The sequence below is a fragment of the Caloenas nicobarica genome, chromosome 1 (genome assembly GCF_036013445.1).
Source record: "Caloenas nicobarica isolate bCalNic1 chromosome 1, bCalNic1.hap1, whole genome shotgun sequence".
NCBI lineage: Eukaryota > Metazoa > Chordata > Aves > Columbiformes > Columbidae > Caloenas > Caloenas nicobarica.
Genome location: NC_088245.1, coordinates 194,704,127 through 194,717,843, shown reverse-complemented (window position 1 = coordinate 194,717,843; position 13,717 = coordinate 194,704,127). Strand labels below are relative to the sequence as shown.

Below are 13,717 nucleotides of genomic sequence, written 5' to 3'. Positions count from 1 at the left end.
ACCTTAAATATATCTTGTGCTCTACAGTCATACAGACATCCTCCAAGACTACAGAACTAGAAACTACCTAAATTATGCAGATAATGCACATATGCAGATAATGCAGATAATTTAGTAGTGACTAATAAATTAGTAGCAGAGATGTGGTATGTTTTCCAGTTGTTTAATTAATTTAACAAAACACAAAATATAAGCACAATAAAGAATTAATACATACTATTGAAAAAATCTGAATCTGTAAGCATTAATAAGTACCTGGTTTCCGGATCTAGGGAACTCATAACAACTTCATCAGTTAGCAGACGTCGCAAACTCTGACATAGTTCAACATCTGTATTTAATCTGGAAAGATACAGAGTAAAAGAATCACGCGGGAGCAACAAAAACTAATATTTGAATCTCTTGGTATTACTCATTCAAATGCAGAGCTTAATATGTACTGAAACAATGTTAAAAAACAAGGACTGTATTTTCAAAATGCTTTCTGGTTCACAACCACACCTAAAAACTATAAAATCTGTATACAAAGGATGTGTGGACAAACTGGCAGGGAAATAAGTCTTGTGCATCCAACAGGAAAATACTTCTGGATAGCATTTTGTGGCAAATACGACCAAGTCTAAAGACTGATAGCTTATTTTTTTATACACAAAGATATTCATGGCGAGAGCATAAGGTGGGAGAACTGTTTTCTAATCCTTATTTTGAAAGGACTTCAACTCTATTAAAGAAAAATCTGTGCTCAAATTTGCCATCAGATAAAAGTGCTGCTGGCTGCCGCTGAAGTAGACTAAGAGTTTAATATCCCCAGAATATTTTCAGATGCTCATTACTGCCCCTGTGCCAGACAATACTACGTCCATCAGATTTGCTGGCATGTTAACTAAAAGTATGTATGTCAACCTGGATTATTGGGTGGGAATCACAGTGAGGAATGAAAAACACACACATAACACCAGCACAGCTGCGGTGGGCAGCAGTCCCCAGTCTGACAGCCTTGAGCACTAACTTCTTAAATCAGCTGAGGTGCAGGAAGCCTCTGCAGTCCCATTTGTAAAATCAATGTAATAACGAGCAATACCCAATTCAGAGACAGAAGAAGATTTGCATGATGCCTGTACTTCCAAAAAGGCTCTGCACAGAAGGTGCTAAATAAGAAGCCTGGCACTGTCAAAAAGTGGCTAAAAGCAGATGCCTGTTGTTAGTGGTTCCTGAGGGATGCCATTTGCCCATGAGAAGAAACATTGAACAATAGCTAGTTTTGAGCATTTACAATATTTTATGAACCTCTGAGTTAATTTGTGAATACTTCTTGCTACAAATTTTGCTTCTTTCTACAAATTTTAAATCTGAAGTGGTATTCAAATATTAAAGTCATATTGTTATAGATGGTGTGCTCAGTCTAAGTCTTGAAAAATCCAGTTTCAAGTGAAAGACTTCCCAAACACACTAGCAAGACCAAAGCAACAATTTCTGCTGAATTTAATCTTAAAATTCTCTTTTTAGCCAGGCATGTTAGTCAAAAGGCTTACTAAACAAACTGATGCACTGCTGTCCTCCTCAGAGCGCAAAAGGCTTCACCTTTTGCACCCTGCGGTGGGAAGTAGCAGACTCTGTGGCACCTTCACAGTACTGCTTGGTAAAGCTTTCACTTAAGAAGGCTACTCCTGAATGCCACAGGAAGGGAAAATAATGAAAGGACACGATATTTGCCAATTAAAGATCCCCACTTTGCACCTTCTCAGCAGCAAGAGCAGAAGAGAAGCAAAGTAGGTCACTGTAGTCAAGGACCAATGAGGTAACTTTCAGGGTTTAGGTTATAAGATAGTAAAAAAAATATACAAAAAAAGGAGGAAAAATAAGAAAGAAAAAAGGAAGAAAGAAGCAAGAAGGAAAAAGAAAACAAACAAAAAAAGGACCCAAAGAAAAGCCAAATTTCAGAAACAAAAGTCTTTAAGAACATGTCCTATGAAATGGAGTTTTAAATAAAGCACAACCATGTCAGGGTAGAGCAGACATATATCACAACCCCAGACAGACACATCCTCAAACACTCATTTTAGTGGGGATGGTCCTTTCCTCTTTCACAATAACCCACTCGCTGGCTGGATTTCAAGGGGTCAGCAAACCAGGAGAAAAAGTGAAACAAAGAATCATTTAGAAACACAGAATGACTTAGGTTGGAAAAGACCTTTAAGATCATCAAGTCCAACTGTTGACAGCCTATATAACAGCTTATATCTTAAAAACAAATTAGCATTTTGTACATATGCTTTACAACAGCTAGTTCACTGTCGCAAGTCCTATGTAGCTTTGAGTCTGATGGGTTTTAGTGATATGGCATCAGTTGGTAACTTAAAAACTGTTCAGAATATAAATTGAAACTAAAACAGAATAACCTTTCATCTGATGCTGTAAAAAAGCCAAATCCTTAAATACCTTTAACTGTAAGACTGATGCTTTGTTCAAATATGCAAATCCTCGCTACATATTTTTTTGTTGATTGCTGTTTTCACAGATGATCGTACAGTAATTTTTAAAGATGCATATGGAAATTAAAAAAAAAAGCAAGCAGAAAACATACTTCTCTACCACAGTACCAATGTTCCTGCAAGCTTCTTCAGCAGCCTCTCTGAATGCAAAGTCAGGATGGGCAATTTTCACAAAATCAGCCTGACATAGTAAGAAAACAGTGAAGCAAAAAGACAAGTTAAAAAGTCTTGAATTATAAACAAAGTTGCACTCAAGTAGTTCCACTTACATTAACATTTATTTCTAAAGTTCTGTGCAATCTATTTGCAGAATTTGTCTTTTTTTTTCTAAAAAATAAAGCTTATTGGAAAACTGTGCTGGCAACTATTAAACCAGGAAATGAACGTGTCTTTCCAAACAATATATTTAATCCATACACTACTTAAAAACATTTTAGTATGGTGTGTATCTTAGAGTCCTTACAACACAGAGATACTCCGATGTATTCAAATGTTATTACAAAAGATTTTTAAGACTAAAATTCACAGTTAAGATGAAAGCACACTCCCAAATATGTGTAGAGGGTTTGTTTTCAAACCCTTTTTACTCTTGTGTACAGACCATCAAGTTATGCTTTGACAACATTACCTAATAGGAAGAAATATGTTTAAATGGAAAACCCAAAAGTTCCTCTGGATTCAAAACAGATTTTCAGTAAGTCTCCAAATACTTAAAGGAGTTTGGAAGCCCAGAAAGATGCTAAAAGGGGGCTGGGGAGCTAGGAGGTTCCATGACTGCTGACATGAATTCAGGGAGGTTCTGGCATTGAAATGATAAAAAAATCAAAGATTAGGGGTACACTGAAGACATTCAGCATGATTTTACGAAAAGCACAGGAAACATTTTTGACTTTAGAGTGTGATTGCAGTTTGATTGAAAAGGCAACCTTACAAATGTTGTACATATAAGATTTTTACTTCTTAGAATGCCCCGTTTAGAATCCCCTATACTATAGACAGAATAGGTGCTGAATGGCAGATCTCAAAATTCCTGCCAACAGAGAACAATCACCAAATTGTTTCTAGACAGAGCTCTGCAAGCTCTGCATCTTTGAACATGTAAAACTGAAAGCAATGTATAGGAGGTAATTTTAACTCAGCAAACTGATACAAAACTATGACCACTGAGTTCTGACATCAGTGTTTTAGTTAGATATTGATTGACTGATTGATTGATTAAGAGGAATTAGGCATAGTCTATATAAAATACAACAGACAAAAGAAGAATTAGTGACTCGACAGAGCAAGTAACTACTTTCAGAAGAAGAAATTCCTGGCACAAAAGATCTCTTCAATCTAGAAAAGAATAAGAGATGAGATTTGAAAACACACAGAGAAATTCAAATGTGAAAACCAAAGTAAAAAAATTCAGTGACCCATTTATTAAGAACTGATTTCAGAATGAAGATTGGGTCGGCTTACTTCAAACAAAGAGCGATGCTTCAATAAAATATAAACTTCGGGCAAACAGTTTCTAGAGAGCAATACGAAGTGATCCATTAAACTTAAAATTTTGTGATACAGAATATCAGATCAAGTAGTCTAATTCTCTGGATGACAGAAATTGCAATCTAGGAAATACTGCATTATTTCTTGTGTGAATAAAAGGTGATACTGTTTTGTTTCATCTGCTGCTCCTAATCTGTATGGACCTTCATCTGTAAACTTTTGGGACTTAAAATCATGTGTATTGCAACGCCTGCTTTAACTTTGAGAGCAACCCCCTGTTTTCCATAATGTAAGTGACACTGGAAAGCTTATGTATTAATACTACAGCAGAAATACACTTCAATTTCACTGTTATTCTTCTTGTTGTGGCCTTTATAGTATTTTTACACCTGTCTTAAAATTAACTGGACAGTTTGGCAGGATTTGTAGCTACCTATCATTCAGTAAAAGCCTTTGTAATTAACTTTGAACCAATTTAATTTTCTGTCTTAACGCAAAATTTCACAGAGCTGATCTACTATTTACTGCAGTGCAGAAAATCATAAAATGGAGCATGGTGTAGGCTTGCTCAGTCAAGCAGTTTAAAAGAATTTGCTTCAAATAATAATTTAAAAAGTAACTTACCAAGTCTGCCACTCTGCACAATGCATCTGAAAGCTGATCAAAGATCATTACTGTCTCTGGCCCAGGTGGTGTTGAACACGCCTTCTGGACTAGCTGTTCTGATTCTTGCAATGCTTTGTCCTGTGCTTCTTGAAATCCTTCTGGACAGCTCAGTTCTGGAACACCAAACAGACCCTGCAGTGCAGAAGACAATGAGAACACATCACCACTACCCTCCTTGATTTCTGCCCCTTTGTTTGAGGATGGAATTATCACCACAAAATATTACCAGAATGACCCTAGTTAGTATATTGTGGCACTTCACTAAAATGGTCCCACATGGGTGTCTTTGTAGAGAGAACAGTCAGAAAATCAGTCACAGACACTGGCGTCACAAGTAAACATCTTCCTTTCCCATACCAAAACCTCCCTGAGGCTCTTTTAGCCAGGATTGTTCTCTTCCACTCCATAACCTCCGACACCATTCTTTTCTCAAAGCATTTTTTACCTCACTTCAAAAACCCGGGCACCAGACAAATCATAGGAAGTCCGTTTACATTCTGAAATAAGGGAAAAATCATCCCTCTGAAGCAAAAGAGACTTATCAGGCAATGTGAGGACTACGGAGGGGTGTCAAAACAGTGAACGAGTTGGACATCAGCCCCAGATATCAACAGATTGCAGGCAACGGGACAGTGGTCTCACGCTTATCAAATGAGCCTCAAATACTGGAACCAGATCTCAAAAGGAATGATCAGCAAAAACTCAGAAATGTTATGGTATTAACACTTTTATTCCTTAAGTTCTTACCAAGCCTGGCCCTGTCCAACAGGGCAGAGTAAACACAGTGACTTGGGCAGGGTAGACACAGACAGCAGTTATATTCTGCATTCGTGGAACAGAGTTAGAGGTCCTATTGCAGAGCGAACAAAATTGTTAATGCTACCTGCTAAAGAAGTTCCATGATAAAGACCTACAACAGGAACAAAATTTCGTTTAAGAAATGCAGCATCTCTGCAAACAATACACTCCCTTTGCAATCACCCAACTGCAACATGAGCATCTCCTTCCCTCCTAACTACAGCATCTAACAGTACAAGGTACGTGATTTCACAAAATATCCATCCCTCCCCAAATTCAAGCTCAGCACCTGAAAATCACCATCTGGATCTGAAAATCTGCAGGCCAGTCACTTTACAATGCACCTTCTGCAAACTCTTTGTGTTAGTGGTCAGTTGCAGGTCTGCATGTAGCTTACAAGCATTTATCCAAATAAAATGAAAAGCTGCAAATCGACAGTTTGTCTGTAAACGTATATATTCTGAAGCAAAAGCACATCCTAAGGTATTTGGGACATTCCAAGTTGCTTTTTCCTACTTTCTTTCTGTTGCTGTTGCTAAAACTGTTTTTTTTTCTTTTTTTTTTTTTTTCCCTAATGCTCTTACTGTAAGCTGGCCACCCTAAGACAGAAACCCTTCCTCACACTTCCCATGTTTTAATATATTATTTGGGAACAGGAACTGGACTGAAATGAACACTGAAGAAGACATTTAAATATATATACACCCATGTACATAAACACATGCACACAAACACAAATATACAGGTATCACACCACCCTTCCATAACGCTAACTGTGTAAGAGACACGGGACTGCCCCGTCACTCAGGTCCTCAGTCAGCTGATGCAGAGTTCTGCAATGTCCCAGAGGGCTCCTTCTGCACATGTAGTCCTCTGTGAACAGGAGGTATCTTCTCTTAGAGATAAATTAGCCATGGAGCTCCTCTTCCATATGACACCGATTTTGACATAAAAATTTAAAAATTACAAAAACCGAAGCCTGGTGCATGTCTCTGTGTTCTTTAATGTGGCTGCAAGGCTGCAGCATTCTTCTCTTTGCTTGGCCTCTGCATTTACACTTTACCTGTCACAGTGTCTTTGCAAGCCTGAAATACGCATCTCTATTCTCAAAGAACTCTACAACCTCTCTGTGGACTAAGCAAATCCAGAACTCATTCCCCAAACCAGGCAAAAGCATAACTGGATTAATTCCCGGAACAAGACTTACATCAGTGTACACACAGAGGCAGGACAGCCAGAAGAAGAATTTCCCAGACAAGTGCTGGATTATAAATAGAGGTCAAGTTTGTTCTCACTGAATTTGGGAGATGAAGTGACTGAGAGCAGCCCTGCGGAGAAGGACTTGGGGGTACTGGTGGATAAAATATTGGACATGAGCCGGCAATGTGCACTTGCAGTCCAGAAAGCCAATCATTTCTCGGGCTGCATCAAAAGGAGCATGGCCAGCAGGTCAGGGAGGTGATTCTGCCCCTCTGCTCTGCTCTGGTGAGACCCCGCCTGGAGTCCTGTGTCCAGCTCTGGAACCCTCAGTACAGGACAGACATGGACCTGTTGGAGAGGGGCCAGAGGAGGCCACAAAAATGATCAGAGGGCTGGAACAGCTCTGCTGGGAGGACAGGCTGAGAGAGTTGCGGTTGTTCAGCCTGGAGAAGAGAAGGCTCCAGGGAGACCTTATTGCGGCCTTTCAGTGCTTAAAAGGAGCCTACAAGAAAGATGGGGACAGACTTTTTAAAAGGGGCTGTTACGACAGGACAAGGGGCAGTGGTTTTAAACTAAAAGCTTGGTGGTAAAACACTGGAACAGGCTGCCCAGAGAGGTGGTAGATGCCCCATCCCTAGAGACATCCAAGGCCAGGCTGGCTGGGGCTCTGAGCAACCCGATCTAGATGAAGATGTCCCTGCTCATTGCGGGGGGTTGGACTGGATGACCTTTGAAGGTCCCTTCCCACCGAAACTATTCTATGATTCTATAAATCACTCAGTCCCAGAGTTCAACAGCTTCACCAGCCTTGGCATCATGGCAAGAATAGCGAAATCAGCAGACTAGCACCTGGATTTTGAGGGGTAAGTATTCTGCATGCACTGGGCCATTGAAAGTACACATGCTGTCCAGGAACTTGTTCAGATTCCCAGGACTCTCATTAACAAACCTACTCGACTCACCCTAAAAAGAAATAAATCAAAAAGCCCGAGTGTCTCCAACCCAGCAAACAAATGCTTTCTGCCACAAGCAACTGGATGTCAGGAACGATATCCACACAAGAGGATGTCAGCAGCCTCACTGATTCTGAAGCACTGCCAGACACGGACAGATTAAAAAGAGACACAGGCAGGTAAGAGCTGGGAGTGGAAGGGGTAATGTGTATATATATATATATACACACACATGGTCTCTATTGAGGTTCTAAGTAAATGTCTCAATAAACAAGGCTGTGATTTTCAAACACTTGAGTGCCCAGAAGACAGAATGCTTTGGTTCATTAGAAGCAAAACAAACTCTTACAAAGATGTTACCGCCTAACGCTCTGGTAACAGCCCGGCTGTCCCCATCACCGCGACTTAAAAGTTTTAAAATACAAAACTACACACAAGCAAAGCAAAGCCAAGGCTGCCGGCGGCCAGGGCCGCCTCCCCCGCGCAGCCGGCCCTCCCCGTCCCGCCGCTCACCGTCTCCCTGCCCCGCAGCTGCTGCTGCTGCTGCTGCTGCTTCGCATCGAAAGCGGCGCCCACCGGGCACCAGCTGGTGCTGACGGCCCGGCGGCCCGACCCCGCCGCTCGGCCCCGCAGCGCCCGGCACAGCGCCGCCGGCAGCGCCCGCCGGCAGCCGGCCAGCATGGCGGAGCGGAGCCCGACAGCAGGCCCGGAGCCCGACAGCAGGCCCGGAGCCCGACAGCAGGCCCGGCGCGCCCGGCTCGGCGCGACCTCCGCGCGTCCGGGCCGAGGGGAGGAGGAGAAGGAGGAGCGGCGGCGCGCCCAGCGCGGCGGGAGGAGCTGCCCGGCCTCCGCTCCCCTCAGCCCGCCCGCCCGGCTGCCGCTTTCCCTCCCCCCGCCCTCCCCTCCCGGCCGCGGCGGGGCGGAGGCCGCTTCTGCCGGCGGCCGTGGCTCGGCCTGGCGCTACCCTGCGGGGAAGGCAGGGGCCCGGCGGGCTGGCCGGGCTCGGCCGCAGGCCTGCGGGAGCCCGCGGGGACAGGAGGATCATCCGCCGGCTGAAGTGTCTCCTGCATGTTTTGCAGTTAAAGTCACAAACCGCACTCCTCTGTAATTCAGCAGGCACGAGGAGTGCGGCCGTTTTTCCTGAAGAAACCCACCTCGCCATTTTCGGTTATTTGCACTCTGGGTTCGACAGCTGTGGGGACGTGTCCACGTTTCGGTGTCTCCCGGCAGCGTTCGGGGCGGTGGGGAGTCAGTGCTCCTGCTCCTACGTCGCATTTGCACAGAACTTCATGATGCTGACCCATGTCGGTTGGCATCTCCGCTTTATTCACTAAAAGAGAGGGAGGGAGCAAGACTTACCAGCATCTGTTGTATTTTTGAGGTTTGGGGGAGAAAAAAAAATTGAGAAAATTGCTAAAAATTTAAAGTTTTATGGCACAGCAAATATCACTTGATAGGTTCTCCAGTCTGTCTGCTTCAGTGTCAATTATCTTTCATTTGGGAGATTTTGTTTTTCACTGCTAATTCTGAAGTACAGCAGCATTATACTGTATTTTTGCACCAACACTGAGTATCTGCCCACATCACAGCATGTGCCACATGGCACTTCCTCTTCGGACCCTCAGCTATACAGAGGGCAAAGAACCATACTTAAAAGCTGCAAAATCCACCTAGGTGCAACAAAACTCGTAAGCAGCCCCTGTGGATGTATCAAACTATGGTAATTCCAAGTTTAAAAATTATTTTGAAATGGTTGGGTGCAAACTAGCCAAGTTTCAAGTCCATCTACACATGCCACCTAGGAAGATATAAACTTGCGTGGAAGTGACTGCTGCTTAATGTTTACACAAGACAGCCAGGACCCACATGTCATAATTCCAGAACTTGAAATTTTATCTTTTATTTCGTCCCACTTTCTTTTAAAACATTTGTCATACAGAACTGGTGCATGCACCCTGTGTAACGACAGTAAGACACCAAACCAGTGGTGCGTCAAGCCCAGCACCATAGACACTTTAGAGTTGTCCTCTCTTGTGCAGAAGCCATTCCTGAAACCAACTGTACAGCAGCTGCAGCCATAAAAATCATTTATGCACATTAGGAACTTTTTTTAATTTTGAATTTTAAAAAACAAAGCTGACAACAGTAGATTAGGACAGTTTAATGGATAAACCCTTGGTATCTTGTGGCTGGGACAAGAAGGTGGTGTAATTCAAGTCTTCTGACTATGTCTCTGAAGCTCTGAGCTGTGTTTTAGCAGCTGGTCATGAAAGCTTCCGCACAGTAAGTTGTGCAAATGAGCAGTTGTGTGCACAATGAGGCTTGGTTTCCTACACGTACAGGCAGTGTGATCCTACACCTTCCCACTGTGATGACTACAGCAGTCAGAAAAAAATTTTACTCAACTTTTAGGGAAATATCTAGCTGGTCCTAACCTGCCCTACAGTCCTGCATCTCCCTTTCAGCCCTCAGCATACCTCCCTGGGTGGTTTCTGTTCTCCGTTGAATCCCATAGAAACTGGCCAGCAGATTACAGCTTTATTAGGGAGGACTGAGGGACACAGATGTACAGCATCCATGGATAACATGGAGTTACACGGCGGGTGATGGCAGCGGCTCCAGCAGGTCAGAGGTGCTGAACAGGAGAAACCCAGTGAAGGTGGTGTCATCATCAGCGTCTGCAAACAGCCCGTTGAAAGTCTCTCCTTGGTGAGCCTGCAGCCACACCTCATCTCCCCGCTGTAGCTCAAGGATGGCGGCTCCCGAGGCCTGGTCCTCTCCGCTCTGGTACCTGTCCACCGTGTGCAGCATCTTGATGCCATTTTTAACTAGAGCTACTCTGACGTTCCTTGAGTAGACAGTGATGTGGTAGGTGAAATAGTAAACACCAGGGTGTTTGCAGGTGAATTTGCCAGTAGCTGGGTTGTAGTCATTTAGACCATTATACAGCACTTTGTCAAACTTGATCGGGCGATTCGGGGGGGGAAATTTGGTGGTGATTGTAAGGCCAACACTGAAAGCACTCCTTGGCAGGACTCCTGGGGCACCTACGTTCCCCTTATCCCCTCTGTCACCTTTCAAGCCTCTTTCCCCTTGAATTCCTGGGTTACCTTGTGGTCCCAGATCTCCAGTATTACCTTTAGGACCTGGATGACCAGTTGGGCCAATTGGCCCTGGGAAACCAACTCTTCCAGGATGGCCGATTTCACCCTTTGTCCCTTTTGGACCTGTGGGCCCAATGTCTCCTTTTAACCCCTTTTGTCCTTGCAGTCCCAGCTCTCCCTTCTGACCTTTGTAACCCACTGATCCTGTAACTCCTTTTGGTCCCAGTTTCCCAGGTCGTCCTCTTTCTCCTTTATCTCCTTTGTTGCCCTTCTCTTCAACAGTCCCATTGGCTCCTAAATGGGAAAAAAAAAATACACTTTCTTGTGATCTTCCATTGGATTAGTGGGGCACAACATCCGTTTCAGCACAAAGACATGTATGTGTACATGTATGTCACCATTGTACATACTGTGCTAACTGTATATATAATTCCTCATACATTCAAGTGCAGGATAAGCATAACATCTACAGAATCTGCTCTTGTGTTAGAAGACAGGTGCCCAAGCTGAGAGCAGCAAGAATAAGCTCAAAGAAAGGAAGATGTGATTTGTTTGCATGCTGATGGTATCACTGACAGCACATGTCATTTCAGGCACAAGCAGCATCTGTCCAGACACTTGTTTTCAGCCTTTGATATACAAAATGGGAGAGATGGTGTGGAGTTTAAGCAGAGGAAGGTTCTATTTGAACAACACCCAGAATTTCCTTGCCATGTGTTTCCATAATTTCTACATGATGGAACTTTGCTTGGGTTACTCAGATTGCTACTGAAGTGCAACTAAAGGCTTTTTGTCCTTGTGATTTGTTACCCCATGCTCCATTTATCGTTCATCCAGTCTTGGACTGAAGCTCAAAGCCTTTGAAGATCCTCTGATTGATGCACAAGGGTTTGAAGATGAAGGTCTCATGATGTGAAGGGCATGTAAGCAGTTGATAGACAAAAGAAACCATGATGATCATATTCTATCTATGATGATCATTCTATCAGTCAGGGAAAGAAGCTGATAATTTCTGCATAAAAGCCTCTGGCTTCTGATGTTAGGAATAACACTATATTTACTGTTTACTGTCTCAATTTACAACTGAGATTATTTAACAGCAGCAATTACCTGAAAATGGGTGACATTCTACAGTGAGCCTCTGGGAAAAGCAGTGCAGGTCGATCAGGACAAGGACACAGGAAGCGAAGGTAGCTTGGGTAATTTTAAACAATATTTGTGGCCTCATGTGTCATGTGCCTTCCAGGACTGAGGTCATTTCTAACAGACTGAAGAAAAGTCTGAGGGGTGTAGAGCAAGTTGTCATTGCTCCTATGTGATGCATATACCATGTGTTACTTTTCAGGACCACCAAAAGGAATTCGGAGAACCTAGACACTGTATTTGGCAGGCTTCCATGCTTTTGGATACATAAGTTGTCTATGCACAATTACTGTAAGAATGCACAAGAGGTAGCTGCAGATGTGGTGTCTTCCTCAGCAGTTGACAAAAGAATCAGAGATGGGAACGGAAGGATGGCAGGCTGAGGGAACAAGTTGTAGTGCATCAGAGGCAGTGGGATAATTGGAGGCAGCAAATTCCTCTTGTAATTTTCAGCATACATATGCAGCCTCTACTACTTCTGGAAAAGGGTTTTTAAAAATTTATGGTACTTTCACTACAGCTGGAATGTATAGCACATCCAGTGCTCACAAACACAAGGGTAGCAGTTGATAGACAAATAATAAATCTGAACGCTTCTTCTCTGACCTTTCTCGCCTTTCTCTCCATTTGCACCGTCTTTCCCTGGACTGCCAGGAAGTCCTGCTTCACCTAGTATGGAAGAGAAAAGCAGATCTTCGTTAAACAATTCATTAAACTTGGGTTGAAGCCTCTAATCCTTCCTCTTGCAAGCCTGGCTAAATGCTAATATAAAGAGTAGCCTTGTTCCTGACTGTTTTTCGGTAGTCTCCATTCCTGAACTTCACTGCAGTGGCTCTTGTGTTACAGCAAGTAGGTACACTCAGAAGCAAACTCTACAGCTGTAGACTTTAAATAAGAGAAATGTTCTTACCACTGCACACTGCTTATTACACCAAACATGGTATCTGTTGTTTGTTTTCCGTTTGTTTGTTTTTTCACTGGGCTTGAAGTTCTTTGCAGAAATACAGTTTCTATTTTAGAGGTGCAAGAGTAGGTTTACAGGCTTTAAAATTTTCAAACAGACATAAAAATATTCCCACAATAGAAGCAAAAGTCTTTCTTCTTTTGTTTTTATCTCACGGACCTCACCTCTCAATGGTATTAGCTATCTTGCTTTTATTATTAGGCCTTCTTTATATTTCCTTCTTCAAACAAGTAAATGAAAAATGTCTGAAATGTTTTGTGAAGGCTACGCAGAATAATCCTGTTAATGCAGACTGACTACAGACAACTTTGGGAACTAATGGCATTCAATTTGATATATTAAATCAGTAATTCTGAACACAGTACCTGTATCCCCCTTGTCACCTTTTGAACCGTCACGTCCATCCCGACCAGGTATACCGTTGTGCCCAGGATTACCGGGGATGCCAGGATACCCTTGGGTACAGACATCCTGGGTTTGTGTTTCTGCTGTGCTGACTACAATAGCCAGCAGTATAATCCAGCTTGTCATTCTTTAGATAGGTTATATGATTTTATCTGAAAGATATAAGAAAGTTAAATCTGATTACGTGATCATCTATTTTTCCATATTTATCTTGTGAGCTCAAGGAGGGGATGTAGGGTAGAGGAAGGAGTAAAAAGAGGAAATGGATTTTCACCATGTCTATTGTTTTTGGTTTGTTTCATTTACAGGTCTCTATATAGCATTAAGTACAATCCTGGAGACTACTAAGTGCTATTTCAAAGAATAATTTAATGGGAATATCAGCCATAGCTTCATTACATGGTTGAGACTTTTAACTCAGCTCTACACAACTTAAATAATTCCTTAATTCTCTTTGGTTTGGAGCATCAGGTTCCGTTTCATTTTTTCTTATGCGATGTGACT

At 42.7% G+C, this 13,717-nt stretch overlaps 2 protein-coding genes across 3 annotated transcripts in view; both read right to left on the bottom strand.

Moving 5' to 3' along the window:
- Positions 1–8,481, bottom strand: part of MIPEP (mitochondrial intermediate peptidase) — a 76,049-nt gene extending 67,568 nt beyond the window's left edge. Inside the window, exons 1-4 of one of the 2 annotated variants that reach the window (XM_065638037.1) lie at positions 8,111–8,481; positions 4,605–4,778; positions 2,585–2,673; positions 256–342 (exon numbers count right to left, since the gene is read on the bottom strand). In XM_065638037.1, the coding sequence (XP_065494109.1) occupies positions 256–342; positions 2,585–2,673; positions 4,605–4,778; positions 8,111–8,278 (518 nt within the window). In that variant the 5' untranslated portion in view covers positions 8,279–8,481. The remainder of the gene's footprint in view (positions 1–255; positions 343–2,584; positions 2,674–4,604; positions 4,779–8,110) is intronic. The other variant, XM_065638029.1, reaches the window with a different exon arrangement.
- Positions 8,482–10,189: 1,708 nt separating this feature from the next.
- On the bottom strand, positions 10,190–13,339 carry LOC136002227 (complement C1q and tumor necrosis factor-related protein 9A-like). Its single transcript, XM_065657102.1, has 3 exons — positions 13,174–13,339; positions 12,451–12,513; positions 10,190–10,995 (listed from the first exon to the last, which is right to left on the bottom strand). Exons 1-3 carry the CDS (start codon positions 13,337–13,339, stop codon positions 10,190–10,192), a joined length of 1,035 nt encoding a protein of 344 aa, XP_065513174.1.
- Between the last annotated feature and the right edge of the window lie 378 nt (positions 13,340–13,717).